The sequence below is a fragment of the Juglans microcarpa x Juglans regia genome, chromosome 2S (assembly GCF_004785595.1).
Source record: "Juglans microcarpa x Juglans regia isolate MS1-56 chromosome 2S, Jm3101_v1.0, whole genome shotgun sequence".
NCBI lineage: Eukaryota > Viridiplantae > Streptophyta > Magnoliopsida > Fagales > Juglandaceae > Juglans > Juglans microcarpa x Juglans regia.
Genome location: NC_054597.1, coordinates 34,520,544 through 34,546,146, shown reverse-complemented (window position 1 = coordinate 34,546,146; position 25,603 = coordinate 34,520,544). Strand labels below are relative to the sequence as shown.

The window sequence follows — 25,603 nt, the reverse complement described above, 5'->3', positions numbered from 1 at the left end:
CATTCTTTTTGTTGTTCATTTTTTAAGATTTAGTATTTATGGCACCGAAGAAAAATATTGATCTATCGGAGATAGAAAAATTTAATGGAAGAAATTTTCGGACAGGGAAAAGGCATATAACTTTTCTTCTAACCCATAAAAAGACTTTATACACATTAACAACACCAAAACCATCAGAAAATATAAAAACTAGGCTGAATGGAAGTTGGAGCAGCGAACCAAGTGAAGATAAATGGTAAGAGCACAATGCATGGAAAAAAAAATGTTTAATTTTGCATTGTATGAATGATCAATAATTCATCTCTTTGAAGACTATGAAACTGCTAAAAAAATTATGGATGCAGTTGAGGTAAAGTATAGTTTAAGGTCGGATACTTATATACAATTATTATTGGAAAGTATAACCAAACTTGTATGAAAGAGAATGATGACATTGGTGATCATGTACTTCAAATGGAGTTGATTGCAAAAGAATTGTATGATGTTGGTCATTCTCTCACCGATAAAATGCAAGTTACAACCACACTAAATAGTTTTCTTTCATCTTGGGATCACATTGTTATTTCTTTAACACATAGTGGAACTGAAATAACAATGACATCGCTTCCAGTAATTTTAGTACTTGAAGGAGAAATGATGAAGAAGAGGAATAGAGATAGTGAATTATCCAATTTATTGATGGCTCAGGACAAGCGTTCTACACAGAACAAGATGAAGCCAAAACAATTTAAGAAAAAAATAGTTGAAAAAGAAACAAAATAAATCACTTATTGGAAACTATTTTAAGTGTAAAAAGAATGGACATTACAAATCACAATATCCTAATAAAGGAAAAGCACAAGAAAGCAAGGAAATTATGATGACATTCTCAGAAGTATGCTCGTAGAACCAGCGTCAAATTCATGGTGGGTTGACTCTGCAACAACAAGAAATATATGCAGGAACAAAGATCTATTTATCAAACTTGAAGATAAACAAACAAAAGCACAAAGTGTATATGTGCAACAACACATACTATGATGTCATGGGGTAAGGTATATGTAAAATTTAAAGTAAATGGTTCCGTTATTTTACTTTGTAATGTATTATATGTACCCAGTATTCATAGAAATTTAGTATCAGTGCATGTACTAGATTAAAAAAGCTACTAGTTGAGTTTAAGTCTGGAATCGTTGTAATAACTAAGGGTAATGTATCAGTGAAAGGCGTGAAAGATCATGATATGTATGTACTAAATTATGTTGATATTAATAAAGTATCTATTTCTAATTATTTGAATGTGTCTACTAATTGTGCATATTTATAGCGTTTAAGATTAGGCCATATAAATAAAAATAAGATGATCAAAATGTATAAAAATGGATTAATACCACAAATAAACTCAGATAATTTTAATATATGTTAACCATGTATCAAAGGAAAAATGAGTAATAAATCTTTTTCAAAAAGATAGAAATCCACATATTTACTTGAAATTATATATTCTGATGTTTGTTGACCTTTTAAAACTAAAACCTATTGAAGAATGAAGTACTTTATTACTTTCATAGATGACTATTCAATATATAGACATATCTATTTACTCAAACATAAATATGAGGCAATTGAGAAATTTAATGAATATGAAGTAGAAATAAAAACTCAGTTGGGTAGGCCCATTAAAGGTTTGAATAGTGATAGAGGATGTGAATTTGAAACTTTGGATAATTTCTGCAAATTGAATGGTATAAAACACATTTATATTATGCCATATAAACCTCAACAAAATGGCATTGCGAAAAGAAGAAATAGAACTCTATTGGATATGAGGAGATCGATGATGGCATATGCTGATCTACCAACACATTTTTTATATGAACCGTTATCGACTACGACATATATATTAAATAGAATTGAAATCAAAGCAAAACCTTTTACACTTTACGAGATATGGACGAGACATAAACTAGACTTAAGTAAACTCAAAGTGTGTGAATGTAAGGCACAAGTGCTTATCCAAATTCCACTAAGGGATAAATTGAAAAGTAAAACTTGAGAATGCAGATTTATTGGGTATGTAGAAAACAGAAGTGGTTACATATTTTATCATTCTGATAAATGATTGATAGAAAGCAGAGATATTGTTTTTTTGGAAAATACAAACCTTATTACTTCAGTTGATTAGATAGATTTATTAAATAATTTAGAGAATCAATAGATCTCCACAGAGTTTGACAATGAAAATTTTGATATTATTCAAATACAGAATAATAAAAATAAAAGAAAATCAGATAAAATCAATCTTCAATTATTGATATCGGAGATAGTAGGAGTAAAAGAACCAGACAACCATCGATATTATTTCAAGATCATTATGCACTAAATACCAATTTTGAAAATTTAAAAAATGATCTTAAAATTTTTTTGAGGCAATCAATAGTATCAATTCAGATAAATGGATTGAGGTAATGAAAGATGAAATAAAATCGATAAACAAAAATAATATTTAGAATTTAACAAATCTTTCAAAAGATAGAAAAGTTATTGATTGTAAATGGGTTCTCAGAAGAAAATTAAAAATTGATGGTAGTTTGGAAATGTATACAGTAAGATTAGTGGCCAAGGGATATACCCAATAACTAGGTGTAAACTTTGTAGACACATATTCGTCTGTGGCGAAGTTCACATCTGTAAGAATTACCATGTCTATTGTTGCCAAAATGAATTTGGAATTGGATCAGTTAGATGTAAAGACAATGGTAAATTAAAAGATGACATATTTATGATTCAATCAGAAGAATTCCAAATTAAAGGATATTAAGAGAAAGTCTACAGGTTGAAGAAGTCACTGTACAAACTTAAGCAATCTTCAAGACAGTAGTACTTGAAGTTTCACCAAACCATTTTAGAAATGTGATATAAAATGAGTCCACTAGATCATTGTGTATACATATGAAAAAATAATAATAAATTAACATTATTATCATTATATGTTAATGGTATATTACTGGCAATGAATTGTCTAAATATGATGAATGAAACAAAAAAATTATTGAAATCTAAATTTGAAATGAAAGACATGAGTGAAACTATCTATGTTCTTGGTATAAGAATTTCTAAAGATAGAAATTCAAAAATATTATATTTAGATCAAGAAAAATAACTAAAAAAAAGTACTTAAAAGATTTGGTATGGAAAATTGTAAATTTTTAAGTACACCTGTTTACAAAGGTCATGTTTTAAATAAAAATATGTGCTCAAAAGATGAGAAGAAATAAGTGAAATACTTAAAGTTTCCTATGTTCAAGCTATGGAAAGTCTTATATATGCAATGATAAGTACAAGACTAGATATTTGTCATGCAGTAGGATTGGTAAACAAGTATCAATCCAATCCCGGTAAGAAACATTGGCAAGCAGTTAATAAGGTATTTACAAGGTACCAAAAATTTGAAATTGTGCTTTGGGATTAGTGATCCTGAATTGATTGGCTAAAGTGATGCTGAATTTGGAAATGGTATAGATGATAGAAAATCTACAACTAGATATATCTTTCAATTTGGTGGAACAGCAGTTTTTTAGTTGAGTAAGAAACAGGATTGTGTTGCTAAGTCTACTATGAAAGCAGAATATATTACTTGTAGTACTGCAGTGAGTAATGCGGTGTGGATGAAACGCTTTACTGAAAACTTAAATTTGGGTACATCCACAGGATCAATCAATGTGATTTGTGATAATTAGTCTGTCATTTTATTGGTAAAAAGTAGAACACAGAGTTCCAAAGGAAAATACATTAATGTGCATTATCACTATATTTTAGATATAGTAGAAAGTGGTGAAATCAATGTTAATTTTATTTCCTTGACCTAGATTGTACCAGATCTGATGACCAAATGATTATCTCTAGAAAAATTCAGAAAACATGTTACTAGAATGAGGTTGAAAGAAACTTCAGTGAAGCAACCTCATGGTCGACATGCATAACTCAAGAAATTCTGGATATGCCTAAAAAATTGGAGTTATGGTGATACCCAAATAAAAATTTTGGTCATTTTTAAAATCACTGATAAAATAATTAAGAAAAACCTCAAGAATAACTTTAGGGTGAGTACTTAATAAAATTTCAGTGTAGGTTAATTAACCAAATATTGGTTGATCATTTGTAAAATCACTGATAAGATGATTAGGAAAAGCCTCAGGAATAGCCTCTAAATGAAGTATTTAACAAAAATTCAGTGCAGGTCGATACATATGTTATGTATTCGGCTGAAGTCGTCAATTGTGACAGGGATAGTGATTATTGATTCAGTCATGGAGAATTGATGTCATTCACTATTTTTTTTTTTTGTGAATGAAGTCACCCTTTATATGTGGTCAGTGAGAGCACATATGATGGAGCGTGCTATCAGATAAGGTAATGACAAAAGTGCGCGCACGTAGAAGCTTGTCATGCTTTGATGCCGATCTGCAAGAGTATGCAGATGAGAGTTGAGTAATGGAAATCATATATTGGTACCAAGGTAAAATATTCAACTAGACCATCACTGTTTTGTGTGATCAAGTGAGAGATGTAATTCTAAGAGGTACGATCACCAAACAGTGTGCCCCTTGAAATGACACTCTCTCCATGGTGATGGTTCCCATGGGGATGATGGTTGAATAAGTGTCAAGAGACACAACCTTTTGATTTAGTCAAAAGGTTGTGTCACTTGTTAATGGTTAGGTCATTTGCCAACCACTGTATTACCAGTGGTTGTGTCCATTGCCAACCAGTGTCTCATGAAATATAAATAGGGATCATTAGTGCACAACAAAAGCACTCAATTCTCATTTGTCCATCTCCAACTTATGGGACAAATACCCCCCACAGGATTGTCACCATATTGCCGAAGTTTTGTTCAATTTTCATCCATTTTTGTTCTCCATTTTTCTACAGTTCCCACATCAGAAGACAGAGACCTACACTTCATTTATTCACTTCATCATTCTAGATCTGAATTGTAACCGAAATGTGACAGAACCATCCCCTTAGAGCACTTTGCCCACAAGGTGTGGATAAAAGAGCTTTAGTAGCTTGTATAATTTTCACGTTGCACATCCTTGTTTTGCCCTTACCATTGCACCATTAGCTCTGTGAGAGGTTGATTCTTGGACTTACAAGCTCGACGGCTCAACACACTCTCTAGTTTTGGTTTAAGGGTCCATGCTAAGTCTTTGAAGGGCAAATCTACAAGAGATGAGTTCCTCTATCTGAGTTTCTTCTTTAATTGGGACACGTGAAATACTAGATATATGGTTGAGGTGGGAGGTAGTTGTAGTGGGTATGCCACTAAACTCACTTTATGGATGACTTGAAAAGGTCCATAAAACCATGGCACAAGCTTCAGGTTGCGACTATTCCCCATTGAGAGTTGTTGGTACGGCTACAGACGGAGGTAGACCCAATCTTGGATCTGAAAGCTCTATTCTTTTCTTCTTAGATCCGCATATTTTTTTTCATATGGTTCTAAGCTCTTTGTAAGTTAGGATTTAGGATTCTTAGCATGTGTTCCCTTGATTGTAAGACGTCTTCCATAGCTTCAACCTTGAATACCCCTGGCATATAACTTAATAGCCTGGAACTCATAGTGCCCAGTGTCGAGGCCTATCCCCTGTAAAACACCTCAAGTAATTTTCATTGCACTTGTTAATTGCTTCGGTTTGACCATTTGACAGAGGATGGTAAGCCATGCTAAATGCAAGTTGCACTCCTTGGATCTTGAACAACTCCCGCCAGAATTTGCTAGTGAAGGTATTGTCTCTGTCAGAGACAATAGATTTAGCCCATGGAGTAGGTCATGCTTGGTAAACAATTGAGCTACTGTTTTAGCAGAAAATGGATGGTCAAGAGAGTGAAATTTCCATACTTTGTGAGTCTATCTGCTACCACCCATAGGCTACTAAACACTTGTGAGAGGGGCAAACCTTAAATAAAATCCATAAAGATTGGTGTCCATGGCTGTGAAGGAATAGGAGGGGTTGCAACAACCCACTTGGTTTAGTCTATTCAGCTTTGACATTTAACAAGCATCACAGTCTTGCATGAATTTTTTTACTTCAGCCTTCATCGATGGAGAGTCTTATCATATACAGAATGCCCTCCCATAGGATGTGTAATAACTATAGTAACTTTTGCTTGAAACTTTTATCATCAGCCACAACAACCGTCTGAGTCCAAAACTTGATATTGTAAGTTGGGGGTTAACCCTTTTAAAATCTCAAAACTAAGTCTTGGATCTTATAAAGGTCTACAGCATAGCCTTCTGTAATCTCTTCCCACCAGTCAAGTGTGGGTAGTGAGATGATTGGTAAAGTGGCATCTTCTCTAGGATTTTCAGTTTCAATTCTCCTTGACAAAGCATCAACCACTTTATTGTCTTGACACTTCCATTACTCCACTAGTAAATCATACCCAAGTAATTTTGAAATCCACTTGTACTGCATGGATATCCCCACCTTTTGCTCCAACAAATATTTTAAGGTTTGATGATCGGTTTTAACCACAAAAGGGTGTCCTAACAAGCATGGCCTCCACTTTTGTAGCCATCACCAAGGCATATAGTTCTTTTCATAAGTTGATAGAGATATGACCCTCCCTTTCAAAGCTTGGCTATAGAATGGTATGGGCTTAATTTTTTGTAGAAGTATAGCCCCAATAGTAGAACTTGAAGCATCACACTCGATCACAAATGATAGAAAAAAATTAGGTAAAACCAATATAGGGAGTTGAGTTACTACTCTCTTCAAATTCTGAAAGGCTTCTTTAGCTTCTTCATTCCAACAGAACTGATTTTTCTTTAGCACCTGAACAAGAGGGGCTACAATGCTTCCATACATCTTAATGAACCTCCTATAGTATCTAGTCAAGCCCAAGACCCCTTAGGCCTCGTTTGTTTTCACAACTATTCTCATCTTATCTCATCTAATCATTACAACTTTTTTAAATTTTCACACCAAATAAAATAAACAATTCAAAATTTTCAAATCTCAAAACAAAAAAAAAAATTAAAATACATATTTTAACAATATTTTATTCAACTTTCAATTTTTATCTTAACTCATCTTATCTGCAAAAACAAATGAGACCTTAGTGATTTTAAAGTAGTCGTGAATGACCAGTTCTTCATTACTGCCAATTTCTTGGGATTTGTTTTTAACCCTACAGTAGAAATTAGATACCCTAACTAGGATACCTCCGTAGTAGCCCAACAACTTGTGTTGTTTTAGAACCTCCAAGGTTAATTGTAAGTGTTAGACATGCTTTTCCATGATTCCGTTGTACACCAAAATGTCATAAAATATACTAGTATAAACTTTCTTAAATAGGGCTTATAAATTTCATTCATTAAGCTTTAAAATATTGAGGGTGCATTAGTCAACCCAAATGACATTACCAAGAACTCATAATGCCCATTCATGAGTTCTAAATGTTGTTTTTTGAATATCCTCAAGTTTAACCGTACTGGTGATGATTTGAATGCAACTACAACTTGGAAAAAAGTCTTGACCCACTGAGTTCATCCATCAACTCCTTCGTCATTGGGATAGGAAATTTGTCCTTGATAGTCACATTGTTTAGGGCTTTATAATCAACACACATTCGCCATGTACCATCAACCTTTCTCACCAATAAAACAAGGGAATAATAAGGGATGTGGCTAGGCCTTATCACCCCTATGCTCAACAATTCCCTCACAATTTTTTCAATTTCTTCTTTCTGAAAAGAGGGGCATCGGTATGGTCTTACCGAAATTGGTTTGGTGTTTGAAAATAATGTAATAGAATGGTCATGGAATCAATGTGAGGTTAGTCCTTGAGGGTCACCAAAAACATCCCCATATTGGCTGAGTAACTCTTAGATGGGAGAGGTATTTCTTCAGCTATGTTTTCCTCCCCAGGCTCAATTAACTGTAACAACAAGCCTTTTTTCTCCAACTTATTATTTTGATTAATATTTCTCTCCACAATGAGATTGGAGGGACATAACCCTTGTAAATTTGCTGCCCTTCCTTGATATTGAAGCTGCATTGAAACATCCCTAAAGTTTCACAAGATAGGTCCCAAATCATGTAACCATTAAACCCTTAATACCATATCACAATCATCCAATGCTAAAACAAATGCATCAATAGTAAAAAAAGTCCATTGCAGCTTAACCTTGAGTGCTGTACATCTTCCCTCACTACTAACTTGTTCCCCGTTAGAGCATTAGCCATGGTGTAGGTAAAGGCAAAGGTAAAATTTGGCTAAAATCACATGTTTTGCCTTTTGTCTTTACCATTCAAGAGAGATTCTCACATTGGATTATCCATATATTAGCCAAAATAATAATAAAACATTATTTTTTAATAATAATATTTTTTCTAATTTTTTTCATATTTTATAATTATGTTGACCATATGCTAATTAATAATTTAATTTTTTATTTTATTGTTTTGCCTTCTGTTGAGAGAGAGCGCAAGTGGGAGGAGAGAGAAATAAGTGATAAAATAATCAATAGATGGTGAACAGTACCTATCCAAATAAGTAGAGACATTGTAGTTTGTAAGCAAAGAATTTACATTTGGCTCTTCCAATCTAGTAGATTTAATGGGGTTGTTACCTAAATATTGGTTTGCATTGGTGTTTGCCTACATCATTGCTAGTGCTCTTAACCACCTTAACTTTTACCATTTCATGGATATTCAATAGAATTCCCCCCTTAACAATTGAAGAGTCCAAAAAATTGTGAGTACTTCCTAAATCTATTAGCACAACCAATTCTTGATTCCCTATCATTCCCTTAATTCTCATGGTTTTGGAGTTTAAAGAACCAATGAGTGCATGTAAGGAAATCTCCGGTTGGTTGGGATTATTGACAAAGTCCAGAATTTCTTCACTAGCTACCTCCTCTCTTCCTTCTTCAATTTCATCAAATTCATCATCCACTTCATCTATCAAGAATGATTTGGGTTGTTGGCACCTATGGCCCTGATTCCACTTAAAATCACAAAAAAATAACACAACCCCTTGACTCTTATCTCCTTCATTTGATGGGTTTTAGTTTTCTGAACTAGAATAATGACTTTTAGGGCAGGTTTGGGGGGTGAGATGAGAATTTTGTGTTTTGTTTGAGAGTTTAAAATATTGTGTTTTAATATTATTATTGTATTGGGATTTGAAAAAAGTGAATTGGGATTTGAAAAAGTTGAATTGTTTATTATATTTTGTATGGAGATTTGAAAAATGTGTAATGATGAGATGAGATGAGATGAGATGAGAATTTTGTGTCTCATCCCATCCCCCAAACCTGCCCTTAGGTTAGTGTGGGTGTTGTTTGAGGAAATGGCAGTGTTGTGTTTGAGGATTCCAACATCATGTTGAGAGTAAAAAACTCGAGGGTTCTTCCTACTAACCACTACATTCCTCTTAAATCTTAGCAAGGTTGTAGGCTGTCAACAATTAGGATTAAACATATGTACTCGAAGTCTAATCTCATCTTTCAACCCACCGAGGAAACAATTCAACTTGTATCCTTCTGATAAACATCTCAACCAATTAGATAATCCTTCAAAACTAAATTTATACTCTCTTACAAATCCATTTTGTTTAAACCTAGTTAAGGACTCCATTGGATCATTATAAGAAGATGGTCCAAATCTTACTAACATAGCACTAGTGAAACTCTCCCAATCTTGAATTTTCCCAGACTTCTCCAAGTCTTGGAATCAAACCAAGGTTTGTCCCTCTATATGAAATGAAGCTAACCTCAGTTTATGGTGTGTAAGTGTGTTGTGGTATGAAAAAAAGTGATTAGTCTTTTATAGCTAGCCACTAGGATCCTTACCATGGAAAGTAGAAAAATCAATTCTTACTAAACAGGAATGGGGCTCTCCTCCCTGCTCATTTCAGGAGCCATGTTTGCCTGAAGATGATTCTCCAAGAGAGTTGCTGTTGTTCCTCTTCTGCAGCTTCAATGTTAGAAAGGCTAGTTGCTGCACCACATAATCAATCTTTTGAGGGCTAGCATTTCTGTCTCCAAGTTCTTTCAACTAAGAATTATTGGATTTCTTCAAGGTTGAAAGTCCATCCTCTAGCTGATTAAGTCTGGTTCCTTCTGCCATAATTTGTCACTTGGAATCAAATCCCTAATAGTAAAAACGTAACACTGTATTTGTGCTGTAATATATATCGTATTTCTGTAAAAAAGGAAACTGATTAAAGGTTTGATGAAAATGGCAAATGACTCACTTTAAGGGCGAGTACCTTCATAGATATAGATGAAGAAAGGGAAAAGATAGTAACTGTATTATCATAAAATCTGACATAACCAAATACATACAGAACGTGCCTCATGTAGAGGCTGACACACGGAAAGAATGACAACCAATATTCCCCTTGACTCGGACTACACGACAGACACAATAACATATACTAAGAGGTGGGCTGACCCACCCCTTGGACTCAAGTTACAAAGGAGTAACGAAATAACAAAGACCCAAAACATAATAACAATGACTCAAACTTTAATTACCCATTACATATGCTCGGCCCATTGCCCCAGTTCCCCCATCAGAATACAGAAACCTATATTTATCTCTTCACCTGTCAAGATGTTTGAGAAATGAGATGAGTTAAATTTTTTATAAATAATTATAAGATAATTTATAAATAGTAATGAGATAGTTTAAATTACGTATTTATTGGGTTTTGGAAATAGAGAGATAAAAAGTTGAATAAAAAATATTATAAAATTAAAATATCGTTAGAATATAATTTTTTAATATTTTTTAATTGAAAAGTTGAATTGTTTATTTTTTGAAAGTTTGAAAAAATTGTAATTATTAATTTAAAAAAAATGTCATGGTTAGTTTAAAAATATTTATATTTGAATGATGTTTGAAAAGAAAATGACATGACATAAAATAAAATGAGATGACATAAAAATTATTTCCAAACATTCGCTAATCCTTCTGGATCAAAATTGCGACCGAAGTGTGACAGTCGACTTCTCGCATCCTCTGACTTTCACCAATAACGATCATGTTGCTTTGACATTTCTTGAGGTTTTGGGAAGAATTTTATCAGTATTTTTTTGGTCGATAAATGTAATTGGGCCTCGGACCCTTTTTACAAAATTTGCATCAGACTATTAGGTTGTTCTAACGAGGAGTCATTAGTCACGTTCACTTATAGTACACATTTTAAATAATCTTTTATATTAACTATCAAAATAAAATAAAAATTACTTCAAAAGTATCATATCAATTTATTCAAGTGGACATAACAAAATTAAGGACAAATACACACACACACACACACACACACACACACATACATAAAAATGATATCATTTTTCAGTTGGGTATTAATAATAAAACATTATATCATGAATCCAAGTTAAACTATCTTGTGTTCATGTTAACCTAATAAAAGTTAATTATTAAATGAGTTATACGAATCGTGTCGTATGATATCACCTGTTATTTATATACATCATGTTAGGATTTTAGAGTCTAAAAGGTTGTGTTTAATTAAATAGATCGTATTGAGATTGATCCATATAGTCCGACACTCATGACTTGACATGACACAAACATGATCACGACCCTCAAAACACAAATTACCGCCCTAATCTTAGCAATCAAAATTGCATAAGATGCCATTTAACAAAAGGTGGCACCTTAAACACGGTCTGTTCATTCAGTATATTCTTACAATATCCGGCCTGTTCATTCCTGCAAACCCTCCAAGAAACAGCAACAGACTTTATCATATAGGTGTTTGTCGCATACTTATGTAGATAAGATGTAAAGGGGAACATGGAGGCTTGTATTGACGAGCTTCTTATTCGAGTAGACAAAAACAGAGTAAACTTGAGGTCTCTTCCTCTATTAAATTACAATATACTACCGGCAAATATACATCATAATCAGAAAACAGCAACGTCAAGAGGAAGTAGACTTTCCTATAGCAGCTTCTCAAACCAATATCTAGGGAGAAGCTTCCATAGTCGGCAGGAACAGGTAAAAAAGTGTTTCTAGATCACGGTTCCACTTGGAATCAAGGCGTCCTTGATCACCGTGACAATCCCACTCTTAATGAAATACCCATCCGTTTCCCTTGCTGCTTCTTGCACATTGTCGCCATTAATAATCTGAAAATATTTATAACACATGATGAAATCAAGTTAAATAATATACGTACGCGTGCGTGCGTGCGCGTGTGTCCATCTTTAAGTGGTTAAGGCACCGACCAAAAAAGAAAGCAAGAATTAAAAAAAAAAAAAAAAAAAAGTTAAGAAAGAAAATAGAAGAGGTAAAGGTTAATCCGCAAACATGACAAGCATAACATTGCATACAGTATGCAAGTGGAAATTCTGAAGACAGATGTGTGCACGTTTCTGTCACTAGAAAAATTCTCCTTTCCATAACAATTGAAAACTGGGTAAATTTTGATGTTACATTCTCACTTTCAATTATTCTTGTGTCTTTTCAGCTGAGACTAACCATGAACTCCAAAGACCAGGTTAAATAATAATGATGATGATAAACAGAGTAGCCAATTTAAAACAGACATCAAATTAAGCTTTGGCTTGCTTCCCCAAAAATAAAGTGAAAAGATGCATAAGAACACAGCCATGAGACTTCATAGTAGAAACAAATTAAAAGATTGATGGTAAGTTAAGCTGAAAATATCCTAACCTTCACATTGTCCCCAATCCGAGCATTCTTGTCAATTATAGCTCTTTTGATGTGGGAGTTCTTGCCAATACCTATTGGAACACTACCCTTTGCAGCCAGGAACCTCCTGTCAGCATCCGTCTGGAGGAAAACAATAACAAATAAACAATCAGAATCAGTTCAACACTAAAATCCATTCAACTACAATGTTAACAGACCCAGCCCAACGTTTCAATGCTTAGCTACTTATCCCAATATTCACAGAAAATAAAAATGGAAAATGATATCATATCACCACTTCAAAAAAGAAAAAAGAAAAAAACAGGTTGAAAACCCTTTTATCAGGTATTACCTCATAGTAATCAGCTCCCATCAATAGTGCGTCTTCAATGACTGCACCCTCTGATATACAAGACCGAAGCCCAACCACAGAATGGTGGATTTTGCAGTTCTGCATAGGAGTGTAAATTATTAGGTCACAACCAGATTTTGAAGTTTTTTCAAACATTGAAGAGGCAAACAGACAAGTATGTGATACAATAAACAACCAAGGCAACTACAAACTGTAAGTAGGTTGCAAACATAACCTTTCAATAACGTACCTTTATTACACAACCCTCACCAATGACGCTGTCCGTTACATCAGCATCAAGCATTTTGGATGGAGGCAAATACCGTGGTTGGGTGTAAATGGGAGATGAACGATCATAGAAGCTGGAACAGAAAGTCCAAAACAATACAGACATGACAATACGGGTTATCTATCATATGTAAAATACCAAAAGAAAATCACGATATCCATGAACAATATTAGTAGAACAAGAACAACCTAAAATCTGGCACTGGTTTTTTGGTGATCCCCAAATTTGCATTATAGAAAGCCTCAATCGTACCAATATCTTCCCAATAACCATCATACAAGTAAGCTTGCACCTATAAAGGCAAAGAAGCAAGACACAATTAATCCTCTGGGAGTTGCGATTCCGTAGAAGTCAAAACCAAAAGAGGAGAAAAAATATTCAGATTGAAAAACCTTCAGCAAGCGACGATGCATCAATTTGTTATGCCAAAGTTTTGAAATCAAACATTTACTCTCAATTTCTAGAATGAGATGATAGCGGCCATGAATTATAAGACTATTGATGTAGCCCATATTGCTGATACCAGAGAATTCACTAGAACCTGGGAAAATACCAAAAGGTTTTTATCTCCAAAGGGGTACACAGGGTAAGACAACCCACAAATGCTTCTAACTCTGCATGTTTCCTTACTTATGCAGTATATGCAAGCCTATCCATGATGGCCGTATAATATCATGCATACAGAATACATGCGTCAAAGTAGGATGGCTTCAGCATGGATAAATTGGCAAATTAACAACCACCTCTTCATTGATTCAATTTAAGAGAGAAGAATGACTAGATTAAAACAAAAGCATGATACATACTCTCATCCCAATGGAAGTTGCACCAGGAATAACTTCGCTCCCGAAATCATTGGCTCCAGGGAACTTGTCTCGAAGCAGATCCAACATAACATTTTTGCTGACAACATAAATACCCATACTAGCGATGTAAGGCATCTCCTTTGCTCTCTCATCATCCAGACCCAAAATAGTTGTATCAACCCTCATGGCTTTGAGTTGGTCTCCTTTGGGTTTCTCAGCAAACTCAACAATGCGGCCTTCTTCATCAATCTTCATCAAACCAAATGCTGTGGCACGCTTTTCATCCATGGGCAGTGCAGCCACAGTGATATCGGCATCGGTCTCCCTGTGTGCTTGTATAAACCTCTCATAATCCATCCGGTACAAATGGTCACCGGCAAGAATAAGGAATTCCAACACGTTGTGCTCCTCAAACAGCCACAAGTACTGCCTTACGGCATCAGCAGTACCCTTTATGCATTGTATGTAATTCGAAAGGTTAATACTTAAAAAATAAAAAAATAAAAAAATATAAACCCAAAACTTTGATCATTGAGGTGAAAAAACAAAACAAACAAAAGCTAGATAAAAAATAAGTAAAATCTTAGGAGCTAACTCTAGTAGTAAATCTGATATAATGAGGGGGTGATAAGAGTCTCTCGAATCATTTTAAGGGTTTAAGTTATATCAACCATTCACTTGCACTTATAATTGTCACAATCACACTCAACATGGGTTTAAATGCAATAATCAGTTCATACAATCCATGCGCTGGTCACTACTGCTACTGGATGAAAGAGAAATGGAAGGAAGAAGATGAGTTTGAAAGAGAAACCTGGAACCAATTGGGATTCTCGGGGCTCTGCTGGGCAGCGAGAACCTCAACAAAGCCCTCGTTCTTGTAACCCCCCATGACGTTGCTGGCATAGGCCCGGGAGAGGTGGCGGTTGAGAGAGGCGGAATTGAACTGTGTGAGCACATAGATCTTGGAGATGTTGCTGTTGAGGCAGTTGCTGACGGGGATATCAATCAGCCTGTAGTTGGCCCCAAGAGGAACCGCCGGCTTGGCACGCTTCTTCGTCAGCGGATACAGCCGGGTCCCAGCTCCGCCTCCGAGTATAATCCCCAGAACACTCTAAATATTACATGATTTAATAATTAAAAGATCAATCAGCTGAGTTAATGAGTGAAGCAATCGATGGAGAGGGAGAGAGAGAGAGAGAGACTGACTCTGCTGGCGTCGGGGTCGAGACAAGTCTGAGAGTTTTTGGAATCTGAAACGGCTTTGGGAGAGACGACGTGGGGAGTGGGGTTGGGGTGATTTGTAGTGTGGCGACGGAGGACTCCAAAAGCAGCGGTCTTGATGTCGCCGGAGCAGAGATGAGAAGCGGAGAACGAGAGAGTCGCGGCTTTGCTCATATGGCTCTCGTGAGAGGAGGGTGTTGAAGAGGATAAAGAAGCTTTGGATCGATTGGAGCATGGTAGTGTGAGGGCTACGGTGGCAGCCATGGACGCCATTATCCCGTGGAGAGAGTGAAGAAGAAGCAGAGTAGGATTACTAGGATGAGATGTGGCAGTGAACTCAACTGAGCAGCAAGGGAGTAAGGTGGAGACTGGGACCCTCTATGATTAACAATTGGACCAGTTTGTCCCTAGCTAGTATATAACTTTTGGCGAGACAGAGGTGGATGCGGCCTCGGGATTCGTTAAGGCCACTCGTTTCCCTTCTCATCACGTAACTATGGGTCACCTTCGTTTTTTTTTTTTCTTTTTTTAATGTCTTGACGAGAGAGATAGGTGTCCTACCAATTATTTTAGATCCGACGTTGAGAATATCTGATTATTAATTATTATTTTATTATTGTTTTTATTTACTTTTTTTTATTATTTATTAATATTTAATATTGTATCATTATTTTTTTATTATTTTTTTACTATTATTAATAAAATATCTCAAAATACATCACTTTCTAAACGTAATTTTAAGGACTAGTTTAAATTCAGGTATAAGAAGTGATGATTTTAGATGAAAAATAAAAGTTAAAAAAATATTATTAGAATATTTTTTACAATATTTTTTTAATATTAATATTATTTTAAGATTTAAAAAATTTGAATTGTTTACTATATTTTGTATAGAGATTTAAGAAAATTGTAATGATGAGATGAGTTGAGATAAAAGTTAAAAATTAAATAAAATATTATTAAAAATATATTTTTAATATTATTATTAGCTTAAAATTTAAAAAAGTTAAATTATTTATTTTATTTTAAAAATTTAGAGTATGTTTAGATAGTGAGTTGAGATGAAAATTAAAAATTAAGTAAAATATTATTTTTTAATATTATTATTATTTTAATATCTGAAAAAATTGAATTATTTATTATATTTTGTGTAAAAAATTTTAAAAATTATAATAATTAGATAAGATGAATTAAAAGATTTTTATATTCAAATTAAATTTTTTTAAAAATTATATGAGATGAATGGTAAAATATAATATTAATAAAATAAAACATACTTTAATAGATGATTGACACGACTTTACACCACTCAATAAAAGATTGACAGACAACCATCATTGTGTTTAAATTTTAGAATTTTATATTTTTCCCTTAAAATACTTAACCCGATATAATTAAGACTATTGTAAAATTATTGAAACGTTGAGATGGTAAATCAGGATTGAAATGAGTAAAGCCTGAATTTTCCCACAGCGGCACCTCCCTTACTTTCTAATTTCTACTCATGAAGTTTCAAGTCCGGCTTGACTCCAGTGGTGTAATGACATGATCTCTTCTGTTATCTTTCCACATATACAGTAAAAATTGAAACTTTTGTTAGAGCATTCTCAATACATTCATCTTATTATTTAAACAATTCTACTGCATGTACCCGTATTCGGGTACCCCTTGCAGAATCGTTGACGTGACTAATGTCACGTCAGTTTTATATTATATTAAAAAAAAAAAAAAGAGGAAGGAAAGGACGGAAAGGAGAAACAAGCGCCAAATCGAGTTTGAGAACACGAAACCAGAAAGCATTTCTGCTGAAACCATCCTACGCGAGTTCCGTTCTTCATCGTGGTCCGATTGTGCTGAAAAGAAAAGCACCAGAAATTTTCTAGCGCTGAAAAGCAAAGCACCGGAACCCATTTTGCGCTAAAGAAGAAAAGCACCAGAACCCATGTTGCACAGAAACCATTCTGCGAACCGCAGGTTCGTCGTTCTTCATCGAGTTCCGAAACCATTTTGCTGCGAAAAAAAAGAAAAGCGGGTTCATCGTTCTTCAAGTGAGTGCCGTCGTACCCATGCTCTGTTTTATGCAATTTTTTTTTCTTGATTTTTCTTTATCGTGTTCTTGCTGTCTTCCATGGCCTAAGCAATTTTTTTTTTTTTTTTTTCTGTTTTATGCATCTAAGCTTTTTTGTTGTGGGTATGCTCTATTTTAGTGATGTTTTTTTTTTTTTCTATTTTTGTATATTTTTCGCCACCCAATGTGACAAAGCCGCAATAGACAAAGCCACCCAGTATATTTTTCTACTTGTATATTCCTCAAGAAACAACACCGTCAGGTATTTATTCAACCTGTGTATTTATTCTAGAACTGATGCACGAAAATTTATTCAACCTGTGTATTCATAAACAGGATTGGTTTATCCTAGAATCAAAACAGTGTAGCACTTTCTGTAGATGTTTATTAAGCTGGTTATGGTTTCTCCGTAGATGCATTTCACACAGAACAACTCTTAGAGTGATTTGACAGTTTTAGACAGGTATATTTTATGTTTTAAAATAAACCTTCCAATTGGGGTGTAAGCTGATGTCGGGCTTGTGCTCTTGGTAAATTTTTTGCAATGTTTGAGCCAATGTTTCTTTTAACAAGTTAATGCAGACAGAAAAATATGAAGTTGGGACATGTAATATAATGGTCTAACCCCTAATGTGGATTTTGAGTGTACCTGCCGTATTTCCTCCCATTCAAACCCCAACCCGATACCTTCATAGACCAGACATACTAGAAATACAACTGTCAACAAGATTAGGAGGGTTGTAGTTGGTGTGGAATATATGAACTATATATCTACTCAAAGATAAGCATTAATAAGCTTTACAAAAACAAATGAAGAGAAAGGATAAGTTTAAATAACTAAAAATAAATAAATTTAGGCCATGGTGTCAATTTTCAGATGTGTAAAGTTACAATCAGATGTGTAAAGTTACAATGATGGTGGTGGGTGTCTCTCAATGGTTGGTTGATTCCATAGTAATTTTCCCTTTCATATAAGTTACAAAATCAACAGTTTTTTCTTTATTGCGTTATTATTTTGGAATTATGTAGTTAATCTCTTCTCGACAAGGGAAAAGGGGAAGAACACTCATCTCCCCAAACACCATCTAGCTCAAATCCCCCAACCGCAGTATGTTATATTTTTTACAAATTTGCTTTATTTCGGTGTTGAGTTGATATTTATTTGCAAAACAAGTAAATAACTTGTGTAATAACATGTTAGGATATACCATCAAGTAACCGGTACTTTGTAAATTACACCAGTACTGGTTACTACAGACCACTTCCTGCGTGGCCAATGCCTTTTCCGCCATATCCAGATGGCGGCCAATATCCAACAAACATTCAAGTGGTAATACAATTGTGTTCTTGTTTTTTTGTTTGTATAAGTTAACATTTTTTTTAGTTTAATGTCATTGATTTTTTTTTTCTTTTTGCAGAATGCTGGTTACCCGACTCCTCTCATGACTACAAGCTCCGCTACGAGTGAAAGAGTTGATATAGAGGAACCACCTCAATGTAGAGAAACTGATATTCCATGTACCTCTGGAATAGTTGAAGAAAGCAAAGAAGATAGACCAAATTCACAAGAAACTGAGGATGACATTGTCGAGACAGAGCAGTTAGAGGATGAAGTTGGTGGCGATACGATTGAAGAGCCAAAGTCGGGTATGGATTTTAATTCTTTTGAAGAATTAATGGATTATTATAAATAGTATGGTAAGAAATCAGGGTTTGGGGTAATGATAAGAAGAACTGATAAGGGGGATGATGAGACTGTCCGATATGTGACTCTTGGTTGTGCCCGTGGTGGGAAGGCCCGGAATAGGACATTGAATGTCGTCAAACCACGTCCAACGGGAAAGACAGAATGTAATGCAAAGATTAATGCCTTAAAAGTTGATGAAAAGTTCTGGTTGACAACAGTTCATAATATCCATAACCATGGCTTTAGTCCAAATAAATCTCGCTTTTTTTGATGTAATAGAGAAGTGAGTGACTCTGTAAAAAGAGTCCTAGATATAAATGATATGGCTGTCATCCGAATGAATAAGAGTTTCGGATCTCTCGTCGTTGGCGCTGGTGGATTCGAGAACCTTCCATTTTTTAGAAAATGTTTGTCGTAATTATATCGACAAGGCAAGACATCTAAGGCTTGGGAAAGGTGGTGCTGGAGCGCTTCGAGAGTATTTTTGTAGGATGCAGTACAAAAATCCTGATTTCTTTGCACTGATGGATTTGGATGATGACGGGAGGTTAAGGAATGTCTTCTGGGCAGACCCCCGTAGTAGGGCAGCCTACCAATACTTCGGGGATGTGGTCACATTCGACACTACGAATAGATATGGGATGCCCTTTGCACCATTTGTTGGGGTAAACCACCATGGGCAGTCAATTCTGTTGGGAGCAGGATTGATTTCCAGTGAGGATACAGAGACATTTGTGTGGTTATTCCAGACGTGGTTGAAGTGTATGGATGGTATCGCTCCGAAAGCTATTATCACCGATCAGGACAGAGCGATGAAAAATACAATTGCTATCGTCTTTCCTGAAAGCCGACATCGACTTTGTTTGTGGCATATATTGAAAAAAGTCCCCGAGAAGCTGTCCTCCTATGCTTCCTACAAAAGTGGGATGAATAATGCATTGATGAAATCTGTGTATGATACGCAAACTGTTGAAGAGTTTGAGAAATCGTGGGATCATTTTATCACCACTTACAAATTGCATGAAAATGTGTGACTGAAAAGTTTATACACTGAGCGTGAGTATTGGGTGCCGGCATTCTTGAAGGACTGTTTTTGGGCTGGGATGAGTACAACGCAACGCAGCGAGAGCATGAATGCATTTTTCGATGGTTATGTTCATGCTAAGACAAACTTGAAAGAGTTTGTCGATCAGTTTGATAGTGCGTTGAAAAAAAAATTGAGAGTGAAAATAACGCGGACTTCCATTCATTTAGCGTTACCATTCCTTGCATATCTAGATCTCCTATCGAAAAGAGATTTCAAGAACTGTACACAAATGCAAAATTTAGGGAAGTTCAGATGCAACTTACTGCCATTATCGATTTAGATCCAGAGTTACTTAAGAGGGATGGTACAGTAAAGATCTATCTGGTAGAGGACGAAGTTCAGGTTGAAGAGTTCAGTAAGTTGGTTACGTTTTATGTGGACTTTAGTGAGGAAGATGCAGATGCTAAGTGTTCGTGTGGTTTATTCCAGATGAAGGGTATATTATGAAGGCACATTTTCGCTGTATTTAAATGTAACGGGATAAAATCCCTGCCAGAGAATTACATTTTAGACCGATGGAGGAAGGACATCAAAAGGAGATACACGTTAATCGATAGGAGCTATGACACAGGGGATCAGCGGCCAGATGCTTGCAGATATGCAAGTCTATTAAAAATCTGTTATTAAATGATTACTCTAGCAGCGGGTTCAAAAAAATATTCTGAGGATGCCACACATAAGTTACACTCAATGATTTATATACTGAGAATCAAGAACCCCCATCGATGACCCTCACTGGTTCCAATGTTAGTTGTACTCAAAATGACACACCCACAGTGGGTAGCTCAAAACAAGTACTCGGTCCATTAGTTGTCAGAGGGAAAGGCAGACCCCCATCTTTGAGGAGAGCATCCAGAATGGAGAAAGACATGCGAAAAGTTAAAGGAAAGACAAAGAAAGCACCATTAAACCGGAAACGGAAACAGGTGCACATTATTGAAGCTTTAAATATACATGTTTAGGTGTGTAAATTTATTAATGCAAAAACTTACTTGTTGTCAATGCTACTTGTTTATTAGAGAGATGGAGGAGATACACCAGTGCAGGATACATGCAGGAATTTATTTGGCCCATCGGAGATAGTTATTTCTAATGTTGGTTACGTGCAATTATATTATTTTTGGTATATTTATATTTGAATTGTTATATATATGTATTGATCTTTTTTATTTATTTATCACTAGCTTGGCCAAGACAAATTAGATAATGTCATTGGTGGAACCCAGTTGGGAGAAATAGTGGTTGGGAGTCAAGAAAGTGTAATATTTCTGCACTTTTCAGTTGTTAATAGTAATATTGACATTAGATTAATTTTTGCATATTTATCCTTACAGCTACGATTCGGGTTGGATAGATCACAACCGGTGCAAATTGGGTTGGATGAATCACAAGTGGTACCACCGTCGTTTGTTTTGGAGGTAATGCACTCATTTCCCTAAGGCTAAACAGTTTTTACTTAATTTTCTTTTATTTTTCTGCTATTTCATATCTGCAAATGCTGATGACCTCGTGATGATTTAGTCCATTGTTTCTACCATATGGTGAAGAAACAAAATGGGAGATTTCCTTATTCATTTTGTCCCAATGTTGTCCGGCTGAATGTTTTTGAAGTTTGTTAACCTTCTCTGTCCATAATGACGGCTTATTTGGTGAGTCACCATCCACCAAAATGTCTCTCCACATCTCATCCCGTTGCATGTATTAATCTGCAATTTTTTTGTCAAATTAACTTGCAGATCAACAAGGTACTCTAGGGTATATGACTATGCAATCTTAGATTGAAAGCAATTATATATATATATATATATATAAATATATACATACATACATACATATATATATGTAGGCTGCAATATTGCAATGTAAGACAGAGTAGTAAAAGCAGAAGTGTTTGTATCAAGAGGACTAACAACAGGATTAGGAGCATCAATTTGCTTGCACATAACCCATGGCACACCAGTTGGGAGGTCAACTGCCATTTTAGCTACCCAACAAACATAAGAGGGTCCCTTTTCCTTGAATGCTGCTTCAATGTTTCCATATTCATTCTCAATCTATACCACCATAACCTTTTGATTCAGAAACTAAAGGATTTGTTGAAACTCAGATAGATAAGGTGTGTGTGTATGTGTGTGTATATATATATATATATATATATATGTGTGAATGTGGTGAAGTTTTGCATGTAAAACTACACAGATAGGGCCCTCCTTAAGTTCTCTATTTTATTTTTTATAGAACTTGGTATGTTTAGCATAAGGAATGTCTTCTTGTCATTATATTCTTAACAAATGAGAATGCATGAAATATTCTGATTCGGCAAAGGAATGCCATGTTACTTTAGATGCACATGCATGCATGGATCAAGATCCCACAATTTTATGCACTTTCGATCAGTTTAGTGGGCTGAAGTGGCATTTTACTTATGAGCATATAAGTCATCTTTGTTCCTCCAAATATATACTCCAAATTCATTTATTCTATTTTTTTCTTACTTCACATGCAGGAAACTTAGTGGATTGAACGTGAAGGTGAAACTGTCCAATATCAACTCACGTCCAGCATTTTCAACCCGCTCACTAGATTAGCATTGATCAGTTCTAACTTGATTTTTATTTTGGGAAGAAACAGTTGGGTATTTTTTGTAAGTTTATCAATGGTTGTAAGTTTATAAGTCTTGTTTGTAAACTCTAAAGTGTAATAGACACGGGATAGACTTATTAAAGTCATTCCAGTATATGAGATGCCGGCATGAAAAATGTAATTTATCTTTTGGGGTCATTTCTATAACCTTCTTTTTTTCTGATTAGAAGAACAAACTGAACCCGGATACATGACTTTTTCTTTTCTATAGCTATTCGGGTTGAAGAAGATACAGGACTTATATAAGTGCATAGCTTCCAGTGCAACAAGTCCTGTATCTTCAATATAGCACACATTGACCAGTTCAAGTGCAATCATGGGCAAGATTGATTGTATATCATTGTACCCAGGAATGTCTAATAACTCTGTAACCAGGAATGCTATAACTCTGTCCATTCCAATATGGTTCCAATTATCATTGGCAACAATTCCTATATCTTCAATATAGCACACATTGACCAGTTCAAGTGTATAGTATAACAATTACACATTCATAAAATCATGTTTCTTCCACAATTGAAAAACTGAAAAAACAAAAACTAAAAAGAAACAAACCAGAAATAGTCAAAACTCTTCCATTTATATGGGAACCCATTCCAAACTGATATAAAACTGAAAATAGAATTGTCATTAAAATACAAATAAAGTTCTGACTAACTTCTAACATCACCAACATATAAACAATTTAGATACACATAGCAACTAACTACTAACACTAATCCTAAGTCACTTATATATGCAAGACAAATAACACACTACAACAAATGCAAAGGCCCAATACACCCGGAGTAATTTGCATGAACCTCTTATTTGAGCTTCGCGAACAACAAGTTCCAACTCCTTGTTCACAACCTATTCATTTTTATTGGATAACATCATCTCTCTCATCTTGATCTCATCCGCTCTCTTACGCAGATCAATCTTGCTCTTTTCGATCTCGTCGAGTATCTTTTCCACCTCTTTCTTGGTTCTTAACAGTTCATTGTGAGTTTCTTGAAGATCGGACTTTCTGAATTCATCCCCCTCTACCCACTTGAAATACTTACAATATGGTAATCCCTAATAATTTTAAACATATTTTCCAAACTTGTTAGACGCACATAATATTAAGAAATTTTATTAAAGATGAATGTAGTTACCTTCGTGTTGTAGTTTGGACACCTTAAGAAGGGTCGTCCTGGATTACTTACAGTATATGAGTATCTCAGTTGGGCTTCAACTTCACAGAAGCATAATGGTTGACCCAAAGTTTGTTTACCAAAAGATGAAGAATAGTTTGTGGTGGATGATGACATATTCTTAAATTTAATCCAATAGAGTTTTCAGAAAATTACACGAAGGGTGAATACGTAATGACCATTTTATTTGCTTGCTACCATAAATGTTAACTTTCACAAAAGGGGAAAATAAGGCCTGATTCATACATATATAGTTTTCTTATACATGAGGTTTACACATTGCATGTACCATTATTGTGGATACAAAAAAGGCAAATTCATATATTAAATTGTCATAGAATATTTACTGCATGAGCACCATGGATGCAATATTGGAGAAATATAGCTAACTTGAGATTTCAAAAATAAAATATACCACATAGTACGTATATAGCTGGTGTCATCTAAAAGACAATTAATTTGATTAATGGAGGTTGATTGAAGCCTTCAGCATAATTCAAGGCCAAGCATGCTATTAATAGACCTGATTGTACTCTACATCATTATTAATGTAGTGACATAGTTTATACCTACTGCATTATAGTATTGTTTTTCATTATATCAATGATGAAATTATCAACAACAATATTCACCAGAGCTATATCTGGACGTTTTGGAATTATATCAATGATGAAATTATCAACACCAACATGAACCAGAGCTATATCTGTACGTGCATATAAATGCTACCAAAAGGAAAACTAACAATAAATTAAACCAAAGAAAACAGAGAGAGATGTTATGGGTTGAAGAAAGGAAACCAGAACAAATAAATCAGTGCAATTTCCTCATAAATGTAATTGCTATTGTATAAATCAAATAAATTCTATTTCAAATCAGTAAGAGTTTCCAAATCTCCCATTTACAATTAGGGTTAGGGTTTCCAGAAATTCAAAAAATCAAATAAAACAAGTGCAAATTCACCGAATTCTAAATCAAATGCTATTTCGAATCAGTGAGAGTTTCCAAATCTCCAATTACGTTAGGGTTAGGGTTTGCAGAAATTCAAAATTAAACCCTAATAATTCGGTATTTTGGGAACACCGAAATAGTGGGTTGAAGAATCACTACCAATTTTTCAATTCGGTCTAGGGCATGCGAACAAGAAAATCAGATGAACAAGATGAGAACAACTTGTGACTCCCTTCGTCTTTCATCTGGCAGCACGTCCGTGGGGCAGGTTGTTTGAGCAGAAGCTTCTGTCGTATGGCAGCACGTCCTTCGTCTTTCTTCTTTCGTCTTCATATTTCCCTTGAGAAGCTTGGAGGTGTGAACGGTGCGAGGTGAAAATTGGGGACCGAAGCGTTCTTCCATGGGTCATTCGCGAGTTCAATTGTGCTGGGCTTGTGCTCTGTTGATTTCATTTCGTTAGGGTTGATTTTAGACTCTTCGTTCTTCATTTGTGCGAAATACGGTGCGTTTTATTTAAACGGTGCAAACACACAGTTTAAATAATGATGACTTGGCATCCAGGTACGCGGCGTGTACCCGTCCCGGGTGCAAGTAGCTTTTTTGTTATTTAAAATATATCACAAAAACCTATGTTTTCTA

At 34.9% G+C, this 25,603-nt stretch overlaps 2 protein-coding genes across 3 annotated transcripts; one reads left to right on the top strand and one right to left on the bottom strand.

Annotated features, from left to right (window-relative positions):
* Positions 1-11,807: 11,807 nt before the first annotated feature.
* Positions 11,808-15,733, bottom strand: LOC121251760 (glucose-1-phosphate adenylyltransferase small subunit, chloroplastic/amyloplastic). Of its 2 annotated transcripts, XM_041151111.1 has the most exons (9): positions 15,336-15,720; positions 14,941-15,240; positions 14,127-14,576; positions 13,509-13,612; positions 13,282-13,393; positions 13,032-13,130; positions 12,701-12,820; positions 12,506-12,521; positions 11,808-12,153 (listed from the first exon to the last, which is right to left on the bottom strand). In XM_041151111.1, the coding sequence occupies exons 1-9, from the start codon at positions 15,621-15,623 to the stop codon at positions 12,146-12,148; spliced, it is 1,497 nt and encodes a 498-aa protein (XP_041007045.1). In that variant the 5' UTR covers positions 15,624-15,720; the 3' UTR covers positions 11,808-12,145. The 2 variants fall into 2 exon arrangements, with proteins under 2 accessions (XP_041007045.1, XP_041007044.1); XM_041151110.1 differs by lacking the exon at positions 12,506-12,521 and having other exon boundaries at positions 15,336-15,733.
* A 2,725-nt stretch (positions 15,734-18,458) lies between these two features.
* Positions 18,459-19,225, top strand: LOC121251759. The gene is made up of 3 exons (XM_041151109.1): positions 18,459-18,526; positions 18,620-18,748; positions 18,837-19,225. Exons 2-3 carry the CDS (start codon positions 18,695-18,697, stop codon positions 19,110-19,112), a joined length of 330 nt encoding a protein of 109 aa, XP_041007043.1. The 5' UTR covers positions 18,459-18,526; positions 18,620-18,694; the 3' UTR covers positions 19,113-19,225.
* Positions 19,226-25,603: the final 6,378 nt, after the last annotated feature.

Excerpts from the sequence above, each read along its gene's own strand:
- LOC121251760 (XM_041151110.1), bottom strand. The coding sequence starts at position 15,623 with ATGGCGTCCATGGCTGCCACCGTAGCCCTCACACTACCATGCTCCAAT. Across the intron at positions 14,577-14,940 it reads AGAATCCCAATTGGTTCCAG|GGTACTGCTGATGCCGTAAG; the intron begins GTTTCTCTTTCA and ends CAATGCATAAAG. Across the intron at positions 13,613-14,126 it reads CAACTTCCATTGGGATGAGA|GTGCAAGCTTACTTGTATGA; the intron begins GTATGTATCATG and ends TTGCCTTTATAG.
- LOC121251759 (XM_041151109.1), top strand. The coding sequence starts at position 18,695 with ATGCCTTTTCCGCCATATCCAGATGGCGGCCAATATCCAACAAACATT. Across the intron at positions 18,749-18,836 it reads ATCCAACAAACATTCAAGTG|AATGCTGGTTACCCGACTCC; the intron begins GTAATACAATTG and ends TTCTTTTTGCAG.